Consider the following 26,998-nt stretch of genomic DNA (forward strand, 5'->3'; position numbering starts at 1 on the left):
GTTTGATTTTTTTTCCTTGCTTTTTCTGTTGTTGATTTCTACTTTTATGGCTTTATGGTCAGAAAAGATGCTTTGTAATATTTCGATGCTTTGGATTTTGTTGAGGCTTGCTTTATGGCCTAATATGTGGTCCATTCTGGAGAATGTTCGATGGGCGTTGGAAAAGAAAGTATAGTTGGCTGCTGTTGGGTGGAGTGTTCGGTATATGTCTATGAGATCAAGTTGACAACACATATTTTTGGGAGACATAATTCAATCCCTAACATTCCACCCTCTGGCCCCCCCCAAATTCATGTCCTACCCACATGCAAAACACATTCACCCCATCACATCATCCCAAAAGTCTTAAATCAACTCCAAGTCTAAAATCTCATCTTCAGCATCATCTAAATCAAATACGGTTAAGCCTTTAGTAAGCATATTCCATCCTGGGGTAAAATTCCTCTTCATCTGTGAACTTGTGAAATCTACAATATAAGTTATCTGCTTCTAAAGTACAATGGTGTAACAGGGACAAAGTAGACATTTCCATTAGAAATGGGAGAAATTGGAGGGAAAGACAGGATAACAGGCACCAAGCAAGTCCAAAACCCAGCAGAACAGTTTACATTAGCTCTCAAGGCTTGAAAATAATCCTCTCTTCTCTGAGACTATCTGGGCAATGGCCCAGCCCTCCAGACTCTGGGTGTTGGCCACACCCTCTGGATTCTGAGTGGAGGCCCCTTGGCCCTGGCTTCAGCTCTGCCTTCCAGGCCCACTGCTTCCTCTGCTTTGGGTGGCTCCATTCTCCTAGACCATCTGAGTGATGACCCTACCCCCTCGGTCCCAGTAGGCCCCATTCTTCTGCCCCTCAGCTTTGTGCTGTGGCCCCATACCCCAGCACACTTTAACGGCAGCTCCACACTCTGGAACCGAGTTGGTGAAGATCCAGCTCTTTGAAACTTAGGAGGCTGTGGCCCCACGCTTTGAGATTCAGGAGACCGTGGCCCCACCCTTTGAAACCGAGAAGGCTCTGCATTGCATGCTCCTTCCAACAGTTCTGCTGAACTTGGAGCTGTTCCAGGGATGGTTCTGTTCTTTTCTTGGAGGATAACAAATATAGCTCCTTTGGCCTGTTTTCTGCTTGTAGAATTCAAAGAGGCAGACAGTGTTTTCCTTTCATCCTGTCTCTGACCCCTTCAGTCTAAGCTGATAGGTTTTCTGCTGTGGTGGTTGGTTAGATCCATCCATCATAGGCTGAATCTCTTTAACAAAAGATTGTGTAACTATGTGCTTGGTGAAAATTCTGGGACACGTGTCCTTGGTTTGTACAACAGAATTTTCCAAATCTTTTAAGTTTTATTTTCATTTCGCACAGTTCATTTTTAAGTCCATCTCTTTCCTCTTGCATTTTAGTGTAAGTGGCAAGGAGAAACTACGCAGTCCCTTTAAGATCTTGCTTAGAAATCTCCTCAGCCAGATATCCAAGTTCATCACTTACAAGTTTTACCTTCTACCAAACATTTGAACATAATTCAGACAAGTTCTTTGCTATTGCATAAAAAGCATTGCCCTTCCTCCATTGTCCAATCACATGTTCATCATTTTCTTTTAAAGCCTCACTAGAAGCATATTTATAGCAATATTCTGTTTCTGGCACCGTATGTATTCTTTAAGAGAGACTTTATAGCTTTCCTCACTTCCTTCTGTACTGTCACCAGAATTGCCTTTGATGTCTATAATTCTACCAACAATGTCTTCAAGGTAATCCAGGTGTTTACTGTTAGGCACCTTAAAACTTATCCATCTTCTACTCATTATCCAATTCCAAAACTGCTTCCACATTTTAGGTATCTGTTAGAGAAGCACCCCACTCTCAGCACCAAATTCTGTCTTTAGTTATCTAGTGCTGCTATAACAGAAGTACCAAAAAGTGGATGGCTTTAACAAACAGAAATTTATTTTCTCACTGTTTAGGAGGCTAGATTTCCAAATTCAAGGTGCCAGTTTGTCATGGATTTAATTGTGTCCCCCTAAAATGTGTATCAACTTGGCTACGCCATGATTCCCAGTATCGTGTGATTGTCCACCAATTTGTCATCTGATGTGATTTTCCTATGTGTTATAAATCCTACCTCTATGATGTTAATAAGGCAGGATTAGAGGCAGTTATGTTAATGAGGCAGGACTCAATCTACAAGATTAGGTTGTATCTTGAGTCACTCTCTTTTGAGATATAAAAGAGAGAAGCAAGCAGAGAGATGGGACCTCCCACCACCAAGAATGAAGAAGCAGGAGGGGGGCGCATCCTTTGGACCTGGGATCCCTGTGCTGAGAAACTCCTGGACCAGGGGAGATTAATGACAAGGATCTTCCCCCAGAGCTGACAGAGAGAAAGCCTTCCCCTGGAGCTGGCATCTTGAATTCGGACTTCTAGCCTCCTAGACTGTGAGAGAATAAATTTCTGTTTGTTAAAGCCACCTACTTGTGGTATTTCTGTTATAGCAGCACAAGATGACTAAGAAACATGGTTCTAGGGGAAAGCTTTCTCTCTGTCAGCTGTGGAGGAAGGTCTTTGTCTCTTCTGAGCTTCTGTTCCTGAACAGTCCTCGTGTGGCTTGGCATCTCTCTTGCCCCATCTCTGTTTCATCTCTTTTAAAAATTTCTCAAAAGAGATTGACTCAAAATATACCCTATACTAATCCTTCCTCATGAACATAACAAAGATAGCCAGTTCCCAAATGGAATTATAACCACAGGTATAGAGATTAGGATTTATAACACATATTTTTGGGGGACATTATTCAATCCATAACAGTAGTCATCACAGTTCACACTTTGATGGCATTTGTCATGCGCAGCCTCATCCTGGGAAGAAGCACTGTTATGAGTCCCATTTTACAGTGGGAGAAACTGAGGCATAGAGAAGTTGCAAATCTTACCCAAGGTCTTAGCTAATCACTGGAGAAGGGGGGACTTGCCCCCAGGCAGGCTGGTTCCAGAGTCCATGTTCCTGTCACCTACAGAGGTGGCCAGAGGATGGGGTTTGGACATAGTATGTTTGGAGAAAGAACTAGGTTCAGCTAGAAGTCACCAGAGTCCTGCTTGCATGAGGGCATCTGGAGGCTGGAGGAGCTGAACAGGTGGGAGAGGCTCAAGCAGGGTAGATGGTTGGTGGAGGCTTGGTGATAAGGGGCTTTGGCCTTTGAGGTGGCCTGGGGTCCAGTCTAGCTGCTTGGTCAATGGTGTTCCCTTTTGTGCTTAGTTCTTGGAGGAATAAAGCAGAAGGGTATGATGAAGCTCCCAGCCCAGTGTAGGGAACAGGGAACAGGTGACAAATAAGGAAATGTTTAAAATGACAGGATATGAGTGCTTGAAAGGGAATAATTGGTGGGAGCTTCTCAGGTGGACTGGGAGGCCTCTCTGAAAGGCGATATTCAATGTGAGACCTGAAGGAGGTGAGGAAAGAGATCCCAGGCAGAGAACAGTAGGTGCAAATGCCCTGAGGCAGGAGAGAGAACTTGGTGTGTTCAGGAACAGCAGGGCTGAGTGGCTGGAATAGCGGAGAGGTTGGAGATGAGGGTGAAGAGGTGGGCAGGGGCCAGAACCTGTAGGGCCTGAGGGCTGAATAGGGAGTTTTAATTTTATTCTAACAGGATGGGGAGTCACAGGAGGGTTTAAGCAAAGCAGTGATGAGATCTGAATTTTGTTGGAAAAATATTGCCTTATCAATACCTCCATTTTACAGCTGAGGAAACCGAGAGCCATAGCCATAGCCAGGGAGTAGTTCTTGAGGTGGCTTTTCCTTTTGGGGACCTGGGAGCGGGAGGATGTTGTAGATTCCTCAGGAGTCCCTTGGGGGACATACCTGGTGAGTGGCCAAAGCCTAACACTGAAGACTGTCTCCTCAACATTCCCTCCCCAGACCCAGGCCTGGGTTCAAACCCCAGCTCTGCCATTTACCACCTGTGTGACCTAGGGTGAGTGGATCCACTTTTCTGTGCCTCAGTTTTCTCATCTGTAAAATGGGTATAAAAGTAATACCTACCTCACAGGCTGTGAGGACTAAATGAGTTAACATACATAAAGAGCTTAGAACAGTGCCTGGTACCAGGCACATAGAAAGTGCTCAGAAATGATTAGTTCTTGCCTATTTTATTATGAAATTTTAAATTATTACTGTTGCTTTTACTACTATTACTACTATTACTGCCTGACTGAGCCCCTCGCACTCCCACTGTTGTTGCCTTGGTGGAGGACCAGAGGGGGAATGGTGGTCTTGCCACTCCCAGCCTCAGCCCAAAATCAGGCTCCAGGGGCTGGAGGAGGCTCAGGGCTGACTCACTCCCAGGGGAGGAGAACTGTCTTCTGAGTCACTTCCTGCCCCTTATGACCCCCACCCCAGTTCTGGTCCAGCCTTCCCAACTTCTCCCCCACCTCCCCGTCCTGGCACAGACATGTAACTGGGCCCCCCTTGGCCTCCCCAGGGCTCAAGTCTGAGGCCTGGTGGGCATCTCCTCCTTTGGGCCTCAGGACCCCTGTGGAAAATAGCCTGATCACATGTGCCCACCTGAAGTGACATAATAGGGCTTGGGCTGGCAGGGGAGAGTCACCTTCTTCCCAGGGATTCCTTCCTGCAGGGCTGCAGTCTCCTTACCTGTAAAATGGGGAGTAAATAGTACCTTCCTCGCAGGGGGGCCCGGAACTACGTACAGCGCCTGGCACTCAAATATTCTAGCCACTGTTGTTGTTGTTATTATTACTACTGCTGTTGTTGCCAATGTTTACAGCTTGCACTAAGCTTGGAGGTTTGCCTGGCACTCTCAGGCCCATAGAGCTCACACTGGCCTGGCTGAGAAAGAGGGACTTTCCTCATGTGACAGAACGGAGGGCCAGAGAGGTCCAGCAACTTGCCCAGTGACACACAGCTAGAAGGGGTTGGCATTCAGACTTGGTCTGGAGGAAAGGTGCCCAGGTTGGACTCCCAGGGTGACTTTGGGCAAGTGACTCAGCCTGTCCCAGCTTCAGTTTTCCATTAGTTAAATGGGGGTAATAATAGAGCTCACCTCATAGGGGTTGTTAGGAAGATTAAAATGGGTTAATTGATACCAGAAAAAGCACCTTCCAGTGCTTGAGAGTGAACATTAGCTGGCGGCGACTGGGACTGTGCCTCTCTGGGGGGGTTCAGTTTTTCCATCTCTAGGATGGGTCCGCCTGCCTGAATAGGTCACGGGGTCCCCACGAGCCAGATGTGCAGATAGACCTAGTACAGCTGTGGGGTGGGCGGGCCCCGGCTCTCGGAAGAGCTTGGGGGTGGGCCGGAGGCGGTCAGGCCCTGCTCCTAGCGCCTAGCTAGCTGCTAGCTTGCCTGGGCTCGGGTTCCGGCCCCTGCCTGGCTCTTCTCCTTTTTCGAGTAACACCTAGGCTGCCGGGCTCACCTGCCCGCAGCCGCCGGAAGTTGCGCAAACTCAGGTTACCTGAGCCCCAGGTGGGCCGGGCCGGAGGATCGCAGGATAGCGGCGCGGGCGCAGCCAGGTACGTGCAGGCCGGGGCGGGGAGCGCCTGGCTGAGGTGGGAGACGGCTCGGGCACCCCTTCCTCCCCTGAAAGGCGGGGACGAGGCGAGGTCTCACCTTCTGGCCCGCACAGGACCGCAGGGATCGTGTCGTCAGCCCCCTCATTCCAGAGCCAGGCCAACCGGGGTTCAGAGTGGGGCGGCGAGCCGTCGGAAACACACAGCACGCCGTCCCGCCCGTGGCCCCCTCCGCCGCCGGGGGCCCCCAAGATTGCCTCGAGGTGGGAAAGGGCAGACTCTGAACGGAGCTCGGCCCCTTACGCCTGCCGTCTGGCCCCGGAGAGCCCTTGGGGGCAGGAGCGGGGCTGGGCTGCGTGCCCGGAGCCTCCGCATTTGGGGGCATTTGTGGGCAGCGTTTGAAATTCCGTGCCCAGTGGGTGGGGTTGGGGCATTGGGCGTGAGAAGAGGCCTCAGAGGGGACATTGAGTCCCACCTGGGACCCTGGGTTCAACTCACAGGAGCCGCTGCACCTGTGTTTGCCCACCTGTGAAATGTCTCTTTTTCAGGTCAACGCACTGATTTAGCCTCTGTCATGTGCCTGCCTTGTGTTCGGCTCCGCCTCGGACAGACCCTTCTAGAGGGTGCTTAGAGACCCCCACAAGGGGGTGGTCTGTGAGCTTGGTTGTCAAAGTAATGATAACAAGGAACCCTGTTCGTAGAGCGCAGCCTTTTTGACAGGTGCTGAGGAAAGTCCTTCACCTGCTTTATCTTTCCATCCTCACAACGACCTGGAGGCTCAGGAAGGTCTATTTTTATCCGTCTTTCACAGATAAGGAAATCCAGTCGGTAAGAGGTACAGTGGCTTGCACAGGGCCCACAGGAGGCAGTGGGCGATCGCCTAGTGGTCCCCAAAGACGGGCATGGCTCCTCAGATCTGGCCCTGCCTTGGGAGGAGATCCTAGGGTCGGCAGTTGTGTGTGTGTTGGGGGTGGGGTGGGGATGGCGGGGGTGGGTGACTCTGGCCCCAGCCCTGCCCCTCTGACACCCCCTTCATCCTGCTGCCTCCAGGTACCTGGGAGGGAACTCCCACCTCCAACGGGTTGGACTGGTTTGGGAGCCATGGAGGTGGGGCAGAGTCTGGCCACCTCACTGGGGCTTAGCAAGGCCTCCCTTCCTGTCTGATCCTTCCCACCAGAGGTCTCCTGGGGTGCACCCTGAGGGGGTGAGCCCTTCCCTTTCCACCTACTCCATTCCTCCTACCAGGAAAGCAGCTCTGGCTCTGGGCCAGCAGTCCCCAGGCTTCTGTTTCCTACTCTCCATTGCTGCAGAGGAGCCCTTGGTGGTGCAGCGATTAAGAGCTCAGCTGCTAACCAAAAGGTTGGCAGTTCGAATCTACGAGCCCCTCCTTGGAAACCCTATGGGGCAGTTCTGCTCAGTCTATAGGGTTGCTATGACTCCATGGCAATGGGTTTGGTTTGTTTGTTTTTTGTTTTTTTTTTTGGTATTGCTGCAGAGGTTTCAAACTGGGGGCTTGTGGGCCAGATTGTGCGGGGGGCAAATTGAAGAGGGGCAGATTGGAGGGGGCAAAAATGCTTGCAAGCATGTTTTGTTTGGTTTGTACAGACAAGGTTTTGAAAATTATTATTGAATTTGCTAACATTTAAGAATCTAGAGTTTTCACACAGTTCTGGATTTCTGGCTCCCTCGTGGGCCCACTTGCCTGCAGTAGGCTGAGTGTGCCCCACTCCAGTTCATTCCTTGTTTGCTTGTTCACATGGGGGGCCTGCAGGCATTTCAATTCAAGTATTTATTGACTATCTACTGTGTGCTATGTTTTGAGCAGTGTCTTGAAAGGAGACACAGTGAACAAAACAGACAAAACCCCCTGCCTTTATGGAGCTGACATTTTAGGAGGGTGGGAATGAAAGAGCCCTGGTGGTGCAGTGGTTAAAGTGCTCCGCTGCTAACCCAAAGGTCTGCAATTCAAACCCACCAGCTGTTCCGCGGGAGAAAGATGTGGCAGTCTGCTTCTGTAAAGATTTACAGCCTTGGAAACCCTATGGGGCAGTTCTGCTCTGTCCTGTAGGGTTGCTATGGGAATGGGTTTTTGGGAATGAAAAAGAGTAAAACAATACTAAACATGATAGATGAGTGAGTTATTTGGTATTTGTGAAGGTGGTAAGTGATAAGGAGAAAAGAAATAGCAGGGTAGGGATGTTGAACATGTGGTGGAGAGAGACAGGGTGCAATATTAAAGTCAGTGTGGCCAGGGTAGGCTTCATAGGAGTTTGTGTCTTATATATCAACTCCGAGACTCACTTCTCTGAGCCTCAGTTTCTCCATCTGTAAAATGAGGTGACAGTGATCTACCTCACAGGCTTGTTGGAGGATTATAAGAGAGGATGGCGTCAAATGTCTGGCACACAGTAGGAACTCTGCACCGCCCCCCCCCATTCCAGACTCCCTCCCACCTGGAATTCTGAATATCTCGGTGGAGCTGTCCACTAGAGCTTTCTGCAGTGATAAGAATGCTCAAATCTGTCCTGTCTATTGTGGGGACCACTGGCCACATGGGGCTATCGAGCACTTGAAGTGTGGTTAGTGTGATCTGGGAACTGAATTTAAATTTTTATTTAATTTAAATTTAAACAGCCACCTGTGGCTAGTGGCTATTGACTTGGAAAGCACAGGTCTAGATGGCTTGAACTGCAAGTTCTCTTGGGACTCTCCTAGACTAAGCACCACCTCCATTTTATAGAGGAGAAGGTTGGGGACTTGGTCCATGAGTTTTCTTCTGCCCCATACTCAGGGCTTTGTGGCTCCGGGCCTTCCTTGGAGGCAGGGCGGATGTGGCCTGACACCTGTGCCACGAGGTGCTGATGCTTGGGTAACCATGTGGACATTTGTGCACTCAGGCACGGGCCCTCCTGCTTCTGGATGCCCATCCTGTGGCTACTGGTGCTTATGGGATCTGTGGGATGTACCTGGCAGGGCTGTGTGATCATAGGCATTTGAGAATTCTCTTGGAGCAGCATAGCTCAGGGCTGACGTTTCTACCTGCCGGCGTCTGTAGATCGCTGTGGGCCTAGCATTTGAGTCCCATACTGGAAGCTGACAGGTGGCTGGTCTGACTGGGGTGGGAGTGGGGACTTTCTACATACCTCTCCCCATGAGCTCTGCTCTGGTGCCTGGGGCCTGGCATGTCTAGGCAGGTGGCTGGCACTGGGCAGCTTCCTGCCTGGATGAGTGAGGGGTGGAGGTGATACCAGGCTTCCGGTGGGAAGCCCAGCTGGGGTGTGGGGCTGGAACCCTTTCTCTTGGTCACCCAACCCCAAGACCCCTGCTCCAGCAACCCCCTGCATGGAGGTAAGGGGCTGGTCCAGCTGACCTCCCGGAGCGGAACTGCCAAATTGCAGAATTGGCTTTAAGCAAGTTGCAATTCTTTCCTAGGTTTCAGTTTTCCCATCAGCAAAACAGGACTGTTGAGAGGACCTACTGAGGTGGAGGCGGCTGGCTCCCAGCACAGGGCCAGGGACCCGCTTTGCTCCCATTAAACCAACCTTACCCTGTCTTTTCTGCTCGGGCTGCCCCATGTCTTCTGTCTCCTGGCACCTTTTTCTATCTCTGCCGCAGCTGGGCCTGCTCCGTGAAGAGGAAGGAAGTAGGCGGGGCCACAGACAATTCGGTAGTTGCTTTCTGCCTGCTGATTGGTTCTCTGTGAGTCAGGGGCGTGGCCTTTACCTTATAATAGAGAAAGAGCCGTCAGCCTCTCAGCCTTGGCTGAGCCTTTGTCTGAGGGTGCTCAGCCTCTTTCTTTCCTTTGCTGCAGCCGTCACCGACTTCCAGCTGCCAGCTTTCTGCCGGATCTGCCTCCTCATCTCTCCAGACTCCTTAGACCGAGGACCTCGGGGTATGTAACAGCCATGCCTGTGGACACACTGGACCCTGGGTCCCCGGCTTCCCCGGCCCTACCTTTCCACCTGCGGACCAAGGTCCCTGGCTACCTGCTGCGGCGGCCAGCAGACGGTGGAGCCCGGAAACCCAGTGCTGTGGAACGCCTGGAGGCGGACAAAGCCAAGTATGTCAAGAGCCTGCATGTGGCCACCACCCGCCAGGAGCCTGTGCAGCCCCTGCTGTCCAAACAACCACTCTTCAGCCCTGGGACTCGCCGCACAGTGCTCACTCCTAGCCGTCGAGCCCTGCCCGGCCCTGGCCGCCGGCCCCAGCTGGACCTGGACATCCTTAGCAGCCTCATCAACTTGTGTGACAGTCCTGTGTCCCCTGCTGAGGCCAGCCGGACCCCTGGGCGGGCAGAGGGAACCCGTCAGGACCTTCCAGCCACCCCTCCACGGCCACCACCCAGCACAGCTGCCGTCCGCCGAGTGGATGTCCGCCCCCTGCCTGCCTCATCTGCCCAGCCCTGCCCATCACCAGGCAGTGCCGCTGCCTCCAGCCCTGCCAGGCCACCAGGTTTGCAGCGCTCCAAGTCGGACCTGAGTGAGCGCTTCTCCAGGGCAGCAGCTGACCTTGAGCGCTTTTTTAACTTCTGTGGCCTGGACCCAGAGGAGGCACGGGGGCTGGGTGTGGCCCACCTGGCTCGGGCCAGCTCAGACATCGTGTCCCTGGCTGGGCCCAGTGCTGGGCCAGGCAGCTCTGAAGGGGGCTGCTCCCGCCGCAGCTCTGCCACCGCTGAGGACCGGGCCCGGGAGCGCGTCCCCTATGGCGTGTCGGTGGTAGAGCGCAACGCCCGTGTGATCAAGTGGCTGTATGGGTTGCGGCAGGCACGGGAGACCCCAGCAGTGGAGTGCTAGGCCTCCACAGGACCTGGACAGCATTTTCATAGGATCGATCTTAGAGATGCAATTGGCCCCTTGACCTCTCCTGGATCCATTACCTGCCTCCAGTGAACTTGGTACATGGAGGCAAAGGCTCAGAGACTGGACCAGCATCCATCTGGCAAGAACTGACCTTGGAGAGAGTTGCCTCTTGACCTTGGACCACCCCTACCCCTCACATGCAGGGTTTTTGATGCTTGGTTCCTCTCCTGGGGCTGGATTTGGGGCACTTCACCCTCCCCACCAAAAGTGAGGGGTCATGGGATCTCACTACTCCTGTCTACCCAGAGGCTCTGTTTCCTCCTTCCTTCCTTGGCCTCTGTCATATGCTGACTTCCTCTTCCTCACCCAGTGGGTCCTGGTCCCCTGGGAACTTGCCTGGGGCAGGGGCAGGGAGAAGTGGCATAGCTACTGTTCTCTGGGGTCTTTGGCAGCTTGGCCTGGGTAGGTAGACTACAGGAGGGACTGGCTCAGAGTCGGCACTGCTTTGACTTCCCTCCCCTTGGTTAATAAACACAAATGCTTGTTTCTCAAGAGCTAGGTCTTTAGACTTTTCTGTGTTCACAAAGGGTGGGGTTGGGGGGTGTGTGGACCTTCAAACTCAATCATTGTTAAGCTCAGGATCTGCTGGGGCAGGAGGTCAGCTGCTAGCCCGGCCTGAGATTGCCCTGCAGGGGGTCCTCGTAAGCCTTCTGGAAGCCTTCTGGAAGACTGGAGGAAACTGAGGTCCAGCCTCAGAGTGAGTCTTGATAGAGCTCATCCCAGGAGGCTTTCCCTCCAGGAGGGAGGCCTGCAGGGGAAGGTTGACAGGAGTACATGGACCCTCCCCTGACCATCTGTGTTCTACCCTCTCCACCTCCTGCCCAGTTCCCGAGGGGATGAGAAGCTCAGAGAGGCAAACCCTCAACCTGAGGTCACACAGGCCATAGAGGGGGCTTTGAAAGAGAGCTGGAGGAACAGTGACTTGGGGTGGAAACCCAAAACCAAAGGCCTTGCGACCCTGGGCAACTCTGGGTGACCCTGGGAAGCCAGTCTCCCTCTCAGGGCCTCAGTGGGAGAGTTGGATGGCACAGTCCTCTTTGTGTTGGCATGCTGTTGTGTTTTGGGTCCTTCGTGCCTGTATTCTAGCACCTGGGGAAAGGGGAAGGAGGGGCTAGGTTGGGCTTTGAAGTCTCGGCTCCTTCCTGTCTCCCACCAGCTTAGTTGCACCTGAGAAGACCCTCCCTGCTGGACAAGCCAGGGCTAAGGCCTTGGGTCTGGCATACAAAGGGTGAAAGTCTGGGGTGGCCTCTGGCCCTAGGCCCCCTTCCCCCTACCCGAGGTGGGAGTGGGGAGGGGCTGGGTGGCACTTCCTCTCCCACAGGCTGCCTTGGCTGTTACGCTCAAACAGGAAGCTCTAATGGGGCGCTAGTGACAGGTTTGATGTGGCCTTTATTTTAAGCATAGAGAAGAGATTTCCGTCAGACTGTTGACAGACATCCAGGTCAGCCCAGCTGTCTGTCTGTCTGTCTGACAGTCTACAACCAGTACCTAGAGGCTTTGGCTGGACCTGGGCAGTTTGGGGAAGGAAGGGGGAAACTGGGTTCTAGAAGATGATGGTGCTTGAGCTCACAAGAATGGAGTTTACCCCTGCATGGTACAGATGGGGAGACTGAGGCACAGGGAGGACAATGACCTACCCCTGGGTGCCCAGCACATTTGACAGAGCCAGGGCTGGGCCTCCTGGGTTCCCACACTAAAGGAGTGATGAAGTCAGGGAGGACGATCCCAGCAGGCTCTGCAGAGGTGGTGGCCCTTGGGATGGCAAAGACCAGTCCCTCTGAGAGCCCTGCTGGAATTCTGTGCTAAGCTTTACCCCCTGCAGTGACCTGCTAACTTCTCTACCACCCTGCAAACCAAGGAAGTGGGTGCATTTTACATGCGAAGAAACTGAGGTTCAGGTCACAGGTCTGGTGGGTAGTGGGGAGACCCCTTGCTCCTGAAGGAGGTATAAATGCCAGGCTTGGGCCTTTCACACCATCCTGTCACTGAATCTCAGAGTGACCCTTTGGGGGTCAGGAGTATTGTTTTAGAGCAGGAAGTCCTGTCACACAGCAGGTCTGCAGGACAGCCTGAGGTCGCACCCTGGCCTGCTGGACACCCCACGGCTAGTGGCACTAGGCTCGCTGATTCTCCTGACACAGCCCACCTCTCTCCCTAATCCTGGCAGCCTAATGCCGTTCCTTCTGGCCACTTTATTGAGCACCTACTGGGTGTCCGGCAGTGAACAAGACAGACATGGTCCCTGCCCTAGCCTGGGGGAGAGGAGGTGGGAGAGGGTAAGTGGTCAGTAGCAAACACAGAAATGGTCATATAATGTAGAGGAGGGACATTCAGGGACTTTGGCCCTAAGACCAGAGCTGTTCCAGGAGCTGGGCCAGGAGGTAGAAGAAGGGCATTTCCAGGGCCTTGTTGCGAATAGAGCAGGGAAAGATTCTTGGAAGTGGGGAAGGCGCCAGGCTGAGCCTTGACTTTTCGAACAGGAATCTGGAGCCCGCTAGCCTCCCATGTGGGGCTCCCCCACCTGCCAGCCTGCCAGCCTCGGGGCTCTGCGGAACAGCCCCTCTATTGTTCCACCTCTTGGAGCGGGAGCAGGAGTTGCTGCTTTTCAGCCTCTCAGAGGGCCTGCAGCTGCTGCCCCGTCTCCTGGGGCTGCCCTGCCTTGTGGCAGGTCCCTCAGGCCAGCCCGGCCCCAGCTGCCTAGCCCCTAATTAGGCCTAGATGAGACCTGCTTCCTGATCCATTTCCCACCAGCTAATTATATACACGTGGGCTTGGGAGACAGGCCACCTGGCTGCTCCTTTCTGTCATGAAGGTGTGATGGGCCCCCGAGAGAGGCACCACCCCACCTGCTGGGCCTCAGTTTACCCTTTTGACAGGGGCTGGGATATAGCTAGAGGGCCCTGTTCCTGTCCCTGGTGAGATACTGTAGTTGTGGTTCTGCTACTGAGGCATTCAAGGGGGCGAGGGGGAGGAGACCCCATCCTGCCTAACATCCTAGGAATGCAGGGGACGGGGTAGGAGGGATGAGGAATTAGGCTGGAGGTCCCTGGCTTTGGGATCTCAGATGGGGGAACATAGGCACGGATGTGGTGACATCTGCCCCCTAAATAGACATGCACACGGAAAGGCTTGGAGTCCATCTGGGCTCAGGGCAGAACAGCCTGTCCAGGAGTTTTTCTTTAAACTTAATACTATTTTTCAGATAATACATTCATATATTGCCCTCAACATTTTATTAAGAAAAATTTCAAACATATAGAAAAGTTGAGAGAATTGTACAGTGAACACTCATATACCTGCTACCTAGATTCACAATTGTTCATATTTTATTACATTTGCTCTATCATGGATCTACCTATATATCCATCCCTCTTAGCCATTCATTAATACAAGGTATTTTGCCCTGGTGGTGTTCAGCTGCTAACCAAAAGGTTGGCAGTTTGAATCCACCAGCTGCTCCTTGGAAACCCTATGGGGCAGTTCTACTCTGTCCTATAGGGTCACTATGAGTCAGAATCAACTCAACGGCAATGAGTTTTTTTTTTCAAAGTAAAGTCGCAACCATCAGTACACATCCCCCTTAAGCGCTTCGGCATGCATATCATTAACTAGAATCCAATGTTTGTTGATTTTTTTTTTGGAGATAAAATTTACATACAGTGAAATGCACAGATCTTAAAGGTACCGTTTTGTGAGTTTAGACAAATACATATTGTTGTTGTTGGATCATCGAGTAGATTTTGATTCATAGTGGCCGCATGTGACAGAGTAGAACTTTCCCATAGTTTTTTTTTTTTTTGCCGTAAACTTTACAGAAGCTGATTGCCAGGTCTTTCTCCCGCAGAGCTGCTGGATGGGCTCGAATCATCAACTTTTCAGTTAGCAGCCGAGTTTGCAACACCACTCCAAACCCCAATCAGGATACAGAGAACATCACCGGCTCCCCAGAAAGTTCCTTTGTATTCCTTCTCTGGCAATTCCTACTCCCAGCCCCATGGATGGATCTATATATCTACATACATTAAATAGCACTTATAAAAAGCAGTATTCCTTTGCCCTGCCCTTCCTTCTCGCAATACTGCTCTCCAAAGGCAACCACTTTCAACTGTTAGCTATTTCTTCTGGTACTTTCCTTCATATTTCTTGATTGATTAATTTTAGGCAGATATCGACTGACTTCTTGGCCTGATGTCTTCACAAGTGTGACCTTTGAAGCCTGACTGCTGGGTTTGGATCCCAACCATTCCCATCACTGGCTGTATGACCTTAGGCAAGTGTCTTCACCTTCTTGTGCCTCAGCTTCCTCATTTATAAAATGGGGATAATAAGCGCATTTAGGTTATTGGGTTATAATGAGGATTCAACATACAAAGTGCTTAGAATAATGCCTATCATCCAGGAAGTGGTCAAAATGTTTTTTGTTATAATTATTATTATCAAGGAAGGTTTAACTTTTACTCAACCCTCTCTCCTATCAATCTGCATTTATCAAAATTTTTCATTACATGAATATTTAATGTTTGTGATATTATGACTATAGAATATTATTTCCTGCCAAGCCAAGTCACATATTATGATTATACTTCCTTTCGTGTACAACTTTTTGTTTGTTCCTCCTCATATGACTACCTGGCTTGCTTTTTATTTGCTTAGCTTTCTCTTAACCCATCCTTAATTCTTCTGACACCCTTCATTTCCCGGTAGTCACACAGAGCAGGTAATTTATTGGTTCCAATTTCCTTCCTGAAGCCCTTCAGGTGCATTTTAACATTCCTGTGGAGTCCCCGGGTGGCACAAATGTTTAAGCTCTTAGCTACGAGCCGAAAGGTTGTTGGCTCTAACCCAGCCATCGGCTTGGTTCCTCAGGAGACAGGTTTAGCGATCTGCTTCCAAAAGTCACAGCCTTCCAAACCCTATGGAGCAGTTCTACTCTGCACACATGGGGTCGCCATGAGTCAGAATCGACTCCCATGAGTCAGAATCGACTCTACGCCAACTAATAACAACAAAACAGTGGAAACAATTTCAAAGACAAAATCTCAAGCACAAGTAAAACCTCTCTGGATAAGCATTTGTGAGCATCCGCTGTGTGCCAGACACTGTGCTGGGCGTGATTGCGGCCAGACAGAAGTGACCCTGCCCTCAGAGGTCTCTAAGAGGATAAAAACTAAAGCTACGCCTCCTTCCTGTCCCCCTCCCCCCCGCCCCACCAGGACTCTTCATTTATCTTCGGAACTCCTCAGTGCCTCCCAGGAACCTCAGGCCCTCAGGGGGCCCAGATTTACTCATACGCGAAATGGGATCATGTAGTAATTCTGTAATCACTCCCCAACTGTGTGCTCTGGGTGCTGGGACATAGCAGTGATCTCCTACTGCTGGAGGAGCTTATGGAGGGCTGGGATGGTGGCGGGGGTGAGCAAGTGGTGGGTTTCCCAGAGGAGGTGCCATTGGAGGAGGGTCCTGATGGATAAGGCGAGTGAACAGCCATTACCATGTGCCAAGAGCTGTGCTGAAACCTTCCATGGGTTATCATATGAAATCCTCCCAATAACCCTTGGAGGGAAGTAATGAGGGAGGTAATATTTTCATCCTAATTTCACAGATGGGGAAACGGGCCGAGAAGGTCCAAGAGACTAGCCCAAGGTCAAACAGCTAGGGAGCTACAAGGGCAGGATTTGAACCCATACAGTTGGGTTCCAAGGTCCAGCTCTTCCTTAACCATGCACTACACGGCCTCTCACAGGCAGGCTTTCGACTCTGGCCCTACCCTGTCCTGTGGCTACCTGGTTTTCTCCCATCTGCCCACTGGTGCTGACCTCTAGCTCAACTTGTGCCCTTTGTTCTATTCATCCATTCATTCCACAAAAATCTGCTGCATGCCTTTTCCATGCCCAGCTATGTGCAGGCCAGTGAGCCTATGTGCAGACCAGGAACATGGAACTTGGGCACTGTTGGCCCTCCCACTCCCAGACTGGTGTTTACATCAGTATGTGAGCAGCCTGGACAGTGGTTTGAGTAGAGGGGTATGTGGGGTTGGGAGGGTGATGGCTGGGTGTGTGAGTATGTGACCTATGAGGGGCATGTGTGGGTGCTAACAGCTTCTTCTATGGCAGGTCATTTGTGCACGTGTGCATAGCTGTGTAGGTGTTGTCTGCAGAGTGTATTCACCAGATATGTGCATTAATTAGCTGTTGTTGCATAACAAACCACCCTAAACCCCATAGCCTAAAACAACAATTGTTTATTCGCCCTGATTCTGCAATTTGGCAGTTTGGCCTGGGCTCAGCTGGGCAGTTCTTCTGGTCTTGCCTAGGCTCACTCAGGTATCTGCATCAGCTAGGCTGGCTATCTCAGATGAGCTCACTCACATGTCTGACTGTTGGCAGGCTGTTTGCTGGGGGCCTCAGTTCACCTCCATAAGGCTAGCTCAGGCTCATTTACATGGTGGTCTCAGGGTTTCCTGTCCAATGCACAAGGCTTTTTAAGCTTCTGCTTACATCATGATCACTAATGCCCCACTGGCCAGACAAAATCACAAGGCCAAGTCAGATTCAAGGGGTGGAGAAATAGCCTCCATCTATCTCTTAGCTACATTGCAAAAGGGCATGAGCACAGGCATGGGGGAAGTATTGCAGCCAATTTTCAAACAATTTACCACAGCCCATGTGTTCCAGGTAAAGTTTTGAGGAAAGTACTCAGCTTTGGAATCAGACAAACCTGGGTCACAGTCCTCACTCTGCCATTTACTTGCTGTGACCGTAGTCAAATCACCTCACATTTGAGCTACTATAAACTGGATAAAATTGATTGGAATGAGATGATCTTTATAAAGTGCTTATGCTATTAATTTGTTCATTAATGCATATTTACTAAGGGCCTACTATGTGCCAGGCACTGGCCACACTCTGGGGATACAGCAGTGAAGAAAATGGACCAAAACACCTGCCCTTGGGGAGCTCACTCTGCTCTTGGGGAGCTCACAGTCTAGGGTCTGGACGGACATTAATTGATCATCCTGACAACCTTATGATCTAAGATTAGGTCCAGGAAGGACAGACTAAGAGTGGAAGGAGGGATTTCTGACTGACCAGGAAGGTCTGAGAAGCCTGAGATATTTGAGCTGAGATGTAGAGGCTGGGTAGGCATTAATCAGCAGAAGAAGGGATGAGAGTTGAAAAGGATTCCAGATCGAGAAAACGGCATGCACAAAGGCCCTGTGGTGGGAGGAGTCAGTCTAAGGAACAGGGAGAAGGTGGATAGGACTGGACCTGGAGCACAAGGGCCAGTCTCTGTGGCTGTGGTACCTTTAAGCAATGTGACGGTCTATCTTGCCAGGCAGCCTGAAATAAAACCCAGAGGCCTTACTGTGGCCTACAAGGCCCTAATGATCTGGTTTCCTATTACTCCTCCAACCTCTCCCTTCACCCTCCCCTTTATCTGTTCTGCTGCAGCCACACTGCTCCCTTGCTGTCCCAATAACCCACCAGGTGCATTCCTACCTCAGGGCCTTTGCACTTGCTGTTTCCTCTGCTGGTATGGATCCTACCCCAGATATCTGCATGACTCGTTATCTCATTTCATTCAGGTCTCTGCCCACATGTCACCTCCTCAGAGAGACCTTCTCTGCCTCGCCACCTCCCAGCTAAACCACCAGCGTCTGACAGTCTCTAGCTCTCTACCCTGGTTTATTTTTTAAGTATTTTATTGTATTTTTGGTGAAAGTATACACAGAAAAACAGGTTCCCATTCAACAATTTCTACACATAACGTTCAATGACATTGGTTACATTCTTCACATTGTGTCAACATTCTCGTTATTTCCATTCTAGTTGTTTCATTCCCGTTAACTTGGTCTCACTGCCCACCAACCTTCTCATCCAGGCTTTAGAGTAACTGTTGTCCATTTGGTCTCATATAGATAATTTTTTAAAAGAGTGCAGTACTCAAGGGTGACAGTCTTTACTTTCTGAGCTAAACTGCTGTTTAGTTAAAAGGTGACTTTAGGGGATAGTTTCACTTCAAGTTTTAAAGAGTATCTCAAGGCAATAGTCTCAGGGATTCCTCCAGTCTCAATGGGCCTAGTAAATCTGAATTTACCCTGGGTTGTTTTTCTTCCTAGCACACTTCACCCACTGGCTGCTATTAAACAGAGGCCCTATCTATTCCTTGTCTGTATCTCTCACTAGACTGCAGCTCCAGGAGGCAGGGACTTGGCTTTGCTCTCAACTGTGCCCCCACCACCCAGGAATAGTAGGTGTTCCATAAACACTTGTTGGGTGAAGGAATGAGTGAAAACAAGTGAGTGAATTGTGTGCTGGGAAGAACTGGCTCCTGGGAATTAAGAGGTCTGAGTTCAAGTCGTGGATGGGTGACCCAGGTAGATTATTTGCTTCTCCGTACCTCGGTTTCCCCAGTTGTGTTCTAAGGCATTTATGGTTCTAGGTTTGGGAAGGGAAGACTGCAGCTGTGGAGTGGATGGGGCCTGTGGGGAAGGGAGAGAGCCGGGGCCCTTTTCTTATCGAAGCCGAGGTCCAGTTGGGGATGAAAATAACCCAGCCCCTTGCTTGGCCGCCAGTCGAGCCATGGCGTCCAGCTGGAGCCAGGGGGCTCTGAGTGGAGCCTGACAGCCTGGCTCTGGGCTAGGATAGAAGTCCCTGACAGCTGGGCCAGGCAACCCTGGGGGGTTCTTAAGACCCCGTTGGATGCCCCCTTCCTCCCTCCTCACCTATCCCTCCTCCCTCAGTGTCCACTGGCAAGACAAATCCCTTAATCCTCAACACGCCTGCTGCCTTTACTGCTTGCAGAGCTCTCTCTGGGTCCGTGTCTAAATTCACCCCTGCATGCTAACTACTTTATTAGTGGGAATTCTGAGGCTCGGAGAGGGCAGCTGCCTGGTTACACAGCCAAGACCTGGTGCAGCTACAATGCTAACCTAGGTCTGATCCACCCCTGCCCCCAGGTTGGGGTGCACCGGGATGTGTATGTGTGCGTGCGTGCGTGTGTGTAGGCTGTCATGACTCCAGTTAAGCCTCACTGCCAAACAGTGCACTCCCTCAACCCCTGCCCTCCGGGCCTCTAATAGTGTGTGGTGGTTAAGAGCACCTGGGGCCAGGCTGCCTGGGTTCAAATCTCACCTTTGCTACTTCCTAACTGGGTGTCCTGTTGAGCGCCCTGACCTCCTCCCCACTGGCCCCTATCCCTCAGTGTCCGCCAGTAGGACAAATCCCTTAATCTGGAACACTGTCATGACTAACCTTGTAAGCATTACACACCTTTTTTTTTTTTAAATAACATTTAATTAGTTGCCAATATTTAAACATTTACACTATGGGAGAATAACATACAAACCAACTAATGAACATCCATCAAGCCCCAAGCACCTTCCCGTGTGCCCGGCACAGAGCAAAGCCCTCCCCAGGAGCTCATCCCTCCTTCTCTGATGCCTTGTGAAAGGGGTGCAATCACTGTCTCCTCCAATGCCATCTCAGAGAGGTGAAGCCACGAGCCCAAGATCACCGCGCCAGGGCAGGCAGAGTCGGGGAGAAAGGGGAGGCTCACACCCTGGGGTCCTTGAGACTCAGTGGGTGTGTCACCCTCTCTGGGTCTGGGTGCTCCCCTTGGCAAAACCAAGGTGGGACTGTGAGGGGAGAGGGGCAGGGGGCCCGGCCCCAGCCCATCGTCATTACTCAGGACTGTGAATACTCGCATGAAACCAAAATCTCAACAAATGTTATTATATGTTACTCTCTCACTGTTTAAATGTGGGCAACTAACAATATGAATTTAAAAATACCCCATGCAAAGGTTATAATGTTTATTATACCAGTGTTCGCAATAGCCAACAATCGGAAATGTCCATCCATAGGAATTGGTTAAGTATACTCCACCTGATCACCAATGGAATACTACCAACCCAGCAGAAAGACCAGGGGCACCCTCCCTGAAAGCGTTGCGTGGTGCGGATGTGTTTAGAACTGCTAAGTACGCAGTTCAGGGAGCAAAGCAAGGTGCAGGACAGCACGAGCTGTGTGCTACTATTCTTGGAAACAAGAATATGTATCCGCGCCCTCTTGTACTGGCATCGAATGTCCCTGCAGAGTTATATGGGGAACCTGACACCTTGGGTGCCTTTGGGGAGGGGGCCCAGCTGGCTGGGGCCAGGAGTTGGAGGGAGATTCACTTTTTGCCTTTGGTTAAAAAAAAAAACAAAACAGCAGCCCAAACCCATTGCTGTTGTCAATTTGGACTCATGGCAACCCCATGCGTTACAGGGTGGAATTCCTCCGTAGGGTTCTCTTGGCTGTAATCTTTATGGAAGCAGTTCCGTGTTGCTGGGTGGATTCGAACTGCCAACCTTTAGGTTAGTAGCTGAGCACAAACCATTTGCACCATTTGAATTTGGAACCATGTGAATGTATTATTGATGCAGAAAAGAAAAGAAATTTAAAATAAAAAATTTAAAAACAAGGAAGTTGAAGCAGACAGTCCAACAGAAAAAGACCCAGGCCTGCAGGCCCAGCCAGCCACCACCCACCCCCGACCACGGGCCACATTCTAGGCTCTGCCCAGTTTAGTTTTGTGGCTCTACCCTCTACGTTAATATTTTGGTTTCCACACACACAGTGCCCACGGGAAGCCCCAGCCAACAGGCACCAGGTTCCGGGCTGGGCCACCCGCCAGGGTTGATGGTGGGCATGACAGCCCAGAATGGCATCGTCCAAATGCCTGAGTGATGACGCGGGCCCAACGGAATGCTGACACTTCCTACGGTCTTGCAGGCCCTACCGGTCTGGCTGGCGTTTGTCTTCCAGCCTCTAGGTGAGTGTGTGGACACTTCAAAACAGCCATTCCCAGCAATTAACTCTGAACCTTCAGGGACTGAATTCATGCATGCATGCATTCCTTCATTCATTCATCACACATTCATTGAGCACCTGGTTGTAGTTAGTTGTCGAAGAGTTTGACTCATGGCGATCTTATATGTTGCGGAACGAAACGTTGTCCGATCCTGTGCCATCTTCCTGATCGTTGGTATGTTTGAGTCCATTGTTGTGGCTGTTGAAAGTTTCCCTCCGTTTCATTGAAAGTTTCCCTCAGTTTTGCTGACCCTCTGCTATACCAACCATGATGTCCTTTTCTACAATACCAAATACTGTTCTACGACATACTGAATGTACAGCAGTGAACAAAACAAAACTTCCGGCTCTCATGGGGATCACATTCCAGTGGGAAGACAGACAATAGTTCCAGATAGTGAGAATGCCGAGGAGAAAACAAAGCAGGGAAGGGGGATGAGGACTACAAGTTGTTTCATTTTTACTGCGGTATAACTGATAAACAATAAAATTGACCCATTTGAGTATATAGTTCAGTGAGTTTGGATAGTTTGGATGTCTGTGTATCCACCACTACAAACGAGCTAGAGAACATTTCTATCATCCCCTAAAGTTCCTTCATGCCCCTTTGCCATCAATCCCCAATGCCCACCCCACTTCTCACCCGAGAAACCACCAATGATTTTTCTTATATTTGTCTTTTCTAGAGTTCATACAAATGAAATCACAAAATAGAAGTCTGGCTTCTTTCCTCAGCCTACTACATTTGAGATTCACCCATGTTGCGTGTATCAGTAATTCGTTCCTTTTTATTGCTGAATAGAATTCCATTGTATGAATATAGCATACTTCTTATCTGTTTGGCCTGTTGATGGACATTTGGGTTGTTTCCCCTTTTTGGCTATTACAAATAACGCTGCTCTGAACATTCCTGTACAGGTAGTCCCCAACTTACCACCTATTGAAGTTATAACGAACGGCAGTTACAACCGTCTGGGGTTTTTTTTTTTTTTGGTACATCTTGTTGCTAGTAATATGTACTACATACAGTGTTGTCGTGTGTAATTTACTGATGTTAACATTCTCAGATGTTTACTTGCAGATGTCCAGTGTTATGATTTATAAAGATACTAATAATAAAAGGCAATAATAATAAAAACTAAAAAAAAATAATAGAGGTATTCTACTTACATCAGAAGTGACTTACAACAGAGTTGTTGGAACGCTGTCGTAAGTCGGGGACTACCTGTACAGGTTTTTGTGTGAACATAGGTTGTCACTTCTCTTGGGTAGATACCTAGGAGTAGAATTGCTGGGTCTCATGGTAAGTGGATGTTTAACCTTATTAGAAACAGAGGCTGTGCTTTTGAACAAGCTCAGGGGAGGCCTCACTGACCAGGGGCCATTTTAGCAGGGGCCTGAAGGGAGGAGAGGGCTGCCTCCTGGCTGTCTGAGGGGAAGAGTGTTCCACCAAGGCGGGAGTGAGCCTGGTGTGTACAAGGACCAGCGTGGCGTCAGTGTGGCAGGGGTAGAGGGATTGAGGGGAGAGGGCTAGGATGTGGGGCCAGTGTGTAATGGGGCTGGTCAGCGTAGGGCCGTGTAGGTCATGGTGAGGACATTGGCTTTTACTGTCAGAGCCCATGGGAGGGGTCTGAGTTTTGGTGGATGGGATCAGAGTTGTGTTTTAACAGCCCCCTCTGGCTGGGGAGTGAAGAATGGGCTGCAAGACAGCGAAGGCGGAGGCAGGGAGGCGGGTGAGGAAGCTGCTGCAGTAGTCCAGTGGGAGATGCAGGGGGCTGGGCCCAGGAGGATGTGGTGGGGGTCAGGCTGTAGATTCTGGATCTGCCCTGATGGTGGAGTCAGCAGGACTTGGGGATGTACTGGAATTAGGTGTGAGGGAAATAGGGACATGGAGGATGGTTGGAAACTGAGGGGGCCTGTAGGAGCTGAGAGTGACCACCCCAGCCAACAGCTAGCAGGAAAATGGAGACCCCAGCCCTACCCCTTAAGAAACTGAATTCTGCCACCATGAATGAGCTTGGAAAAGGACCTTGAACAACAAGAATGCAGCCCAGCCAGCACCTTGATTTCAGCCTGGTGAGACCTGAGCAGGGGACCTGGCTATGCCATGTCTGGACCTCTGCCCTACAGAAACTGAGCTAATAAGTGGATTCTGTTCTAAGTTGATAAGTTCGTGGTCATTTGTTATGAATCAATAGATGACTAATACAGGCATCCTAGTATTGGAGCTAAAAGGGTCCTTAGCAACCATTGAGCCCAACCCCTCATATACAGGTGGGGAAACTGAGGACCAGAGAGCAGACAGGACTTGAGCACTGGTTCCTGCAGGGAGGCAACATCGGGCAGAAGCTGCCCCAGCCTTTGAGGCCCTGCCAGACCCCAGCTTCTCATCTCCCAGGAGGCTGCAGTGCCAGCCTCTTCTGCTATCAACTCCTCCTACGGGCTTCGGCCCCCCCAGAGAGTTGGCTTCTGGCCACCCACTGAGTACCCTGAGCTTCTGGGGCAGCGAGCTCAGGTAGGCTCCCCACTGCACCATGCCAAGCGGCCAGGAGGTAGGCAGAGCCCTTGCTCCCACAGGCAGAGCCTAGCCCATGGATGCAAGAGCCCAAACCGAATCTGAGACCCCAGAGAGAGGGAGGACCCTGGCTAGAACCCCAGCTCTGCCAGTCACCAACCGTGTGATGCTCTGTGGTTATAGAGAGCCAACAAGCTAGTGAATGAGGGAACACCATAATGCACACCCCCAAGCTCTCCCTTCTCAGGGGCCTGGGTTCCCCATCTGCTAAATGGTTATGCACCCTGGGTGTGGTCTGGGGCACTTCGCAGTTCTGGCAGCTGACTGTCTTAACAGTCCAGCTGTCTGGGTTTAAATTCTATCTCTGCTGCTTACTAGCTATGTGACCATGGATGAGTCACTTAGCCCTCTGAACCTCAGTTTTCTCACCTGCAAAATGGGGCTATTAATAATACCTACCATAATAATACCTACCATTACATGCGAGCCCTGGTGATGCAGCGGGTAAGAGCTGCCTGCTAACCAAAAGGTCAGCCGTTCGAATCCACTGGCTGCTCCTTGGAAACCATATGGGACAGTTCCACCCTGTCCTATAGGGCCGCTATGAGTCAGAACTGATTCACGGGCACCCAACAACAACAACAATCATTACATAAGAGATGCAAGTCAGTGCCTCAAAAAATGTCAGCTAGTTTTATTATCCTCATTCCCAGTGTGTGAGTCAGGTCGTACCTGTTGGAAGGCACAATGGAACAGAGCTTCCCAGGGCCAGGGGAAATTTGTTTTTTTTGGACACAAATATTTGTGGGCTGGGCCGGACCTGCATACATTTCCTCCAACCCTCTGCCCCTGCAGCAACTTAGAGCCAGGTCCCTATTATTCCAGTGCTTGTCAATGTAGGAGTCCCAGGTTGGTGCAAACAGTTAACCTACACGGCTGCTAACTGAAAGGTTAGAGGTTCAAGTCCACCCACAGGCACCTTGGAAGAAAGGCCTGGTAATCTACTGAAAAATCAACCACTGAAAACCCTAGGGAGCACAGTTCTACTCTGACACATATGAGGTCACCATGAGTTGGAGTCGGCTTGACAGCAATTGGTTGTAACCTATAACCCCAAAGGCAGTTTTGGGGAACCAAAAATATGCATTTATTTCTGTTCCTAGTTCTGGCAACTACCTCCTATTTTCCTCCAGTGGAATGGCAATAGCTTGTGCAAATGTCTGGGGGTGGCCATCATTATTGGGAACAACAGCAAAAACAACCAAAAAACATAAGTGCAGGTGTATGTGTATGTAGGCATATGTGTGTATAGGTATGTATATGTGAAGAACCCCTGGTGGCTCAGTGATTAAACACTTGGCTGCTAACCGAAAGGTTGGAGGTTCGAACCCACCAGCCTCTCCATGGCAGAAAGATGTGGCAGTCTGCTTCCATAAAGATACAATCTTGGAAACCCTATGGGGCAGTTCTACTCTGTCCTGTAGGGTTGCTGTGAGTTGGAGTTGACTTGATGGCAACGTGTTTAATTTGATGGGTTTTATGTGTATGTGAGTATATATGTGTGTATATATAGGTGTATGCATATGTATATGTATCCACGTGACTGTATGCACATATATTCATATATATGATAAAGTACATGGGGGCGCAGTTGTGGATACCTCTTAGACACAGCCAAACACTTAACAGGATTGATTTTCTGAGTTGGAAGAATTAAGACCATAGTCTCATGGAATGTCTTGGTCAATTGGTATAATATACTTCATACAGTTATGTTGTACATCCTAGTTTGGTGAATAGTATCTGGGGTCTTCAAAGCTTGTGCGCGGCCATCTAAGATATAACTATTCGTCTTTACTTATCCAGAGCAAAAAAGAAAGAAGGAAACCAAAGACTCAAAGAACAAACTAGTCTACAGGACAAATAGTCTACATGAACCATGGCCTCATCTACCCTGAGACCAGAAGAACTAGATGGTGCCCGGCTACAACTACTGACCATTCTAATCAGGGCCTCAATAGCTGGACAAAAAATGTGTAACAGAAAATGTGGAAAACAGTACAATGGAAAAAAATGTGGAACAGAACCTCAAATTCCTAAAAAAAAAAAAAGAAAAAAATCCAAAGAACAAACAAAAACAGACTTACTGTACTGGTTGAGACTGGAGGGCTTCCCGAGACCAATGCCTTGAGATACTTTTCAAACCTTGAACTGAAACAACCCCTGAAGTCACCTTGTAGCTAAATAACAGATTGGCTCACAAAATGATGACTATTACCCTTAAGTACTGTACTCCTTTAAAAATCACCTACATGAGATCAAACAGTCAACAATTATTTTAAAACTAAGATGAGGATATAAGGGGGTAGGGAAACTACATTAATGAAAACGGAAAATGGAAATAATGAGAATGTTCACACATTATGAAGAATGTAACCAATGTCACTGAACAATTTGTGTAGAAATTGTTGAATGGGAACCTAAACTGCTGTGTAAACTTTCACAGAAAACACAACAAAATATTATTAAAAGAAAGAAAGAGAGAGAATGGAATCTAGACTTTCTGGAGCCACTGATCTAGATGAACCCCCAAAACTATTACCCTGAGCTGATCTTTAAACTTTAAATCTCAAACCAAAACAATCCCCTGAAATCTTCTTTGAACCAAAAAATAATTTCTCTTAATTAGTGAAGTATGTCTGCCTTGAGCAGCATGCTCTTTCAAAGAATTATGTGAGATCAAATTGACAATGATAACTTGAAAGGTTGAATGGGAAACTTAGGGGGCAATGAGTTTAAGATAATAGTGGAATAATTTGGAAAAGGATAGTGAGAAGGATAGCACAGCTTGAAGAATGTAACCAGTGTCATTGAATTGTACACGTAGAAATTGTTGAAATGGTTTATCTTCGGCTGTGTATATTTTCACCAAAATAAAAAAAAAATTTAAAGAGGGGTCTCTCTTGGGGAATTTGAAATTTGGAGGCACACAGGCAGAAGTGGTTGGAGATGTGTCATTCCCAGCCAGTACCCTAGACAGGAAGTCCGCAGGCTCTGTACTGAGCTTGCCAGACAGACCCTTTCCTGTCCTTCCCCGAGGAGTACTCATGCTAAGTGTTCACTCTTCCCCCATCCCAGGAATTCCTTCCCATAAGACCACTGTTGGGCTCCTTTTAGTCAGTTTTTGGTGTTTTCTACCCCAATCTCCTTAGTTGATACGGTAATTTAGGGGGCAGAGCATGGGGGTGGTGGTGTTG

At 49.8% G+C, this 26,998-nt stretch overlaps 1 protein-coding gene across 1 annotated transcript in view; it reads left to right on the plus strand.

The window, feature by feature from the left end:
- FAM110A (family with sequence similarity 110 member A) overlaps positions 1–10,860 on the plus strand; it is a 17,196-nt gene extending 6,336 nt beyond the window's left edge. The window contains exon 2 of the mRNA XM_004370491.3: positions 9,323–10,860. Within this exon, the coding sequence (XP_004370548.1) occupies positions 9,417–10,304 (888 nt within the window). The 5' untranslated portion in view covers positions 9,323–9,416 and the 3' untranslated portion in view covers positions 10,305–10,860. The remainder of the gene's footprint in view (positions 1–9,322) is intronic.
- Positions 10,861–26,998: the final 16,138 nt, after the last annotated feature.

The sequence above is a fragment of the Trichechus manatus genome, unplaced genomic scaffold (genome assembly GCF_000243295.1).
Source record: "Trichechus manatus latirostris isolate Lorelei unplaced genomic scaffold, TriManLat1.0 scaffold00008, whole genome shotgun sequence".
Classification (NCBI taxonomy): Eukaryota; Metazoa; Chordata; class Mammalia; order Sirenia; family Trichechidae; genus Trichechus; species Trichechus manatus.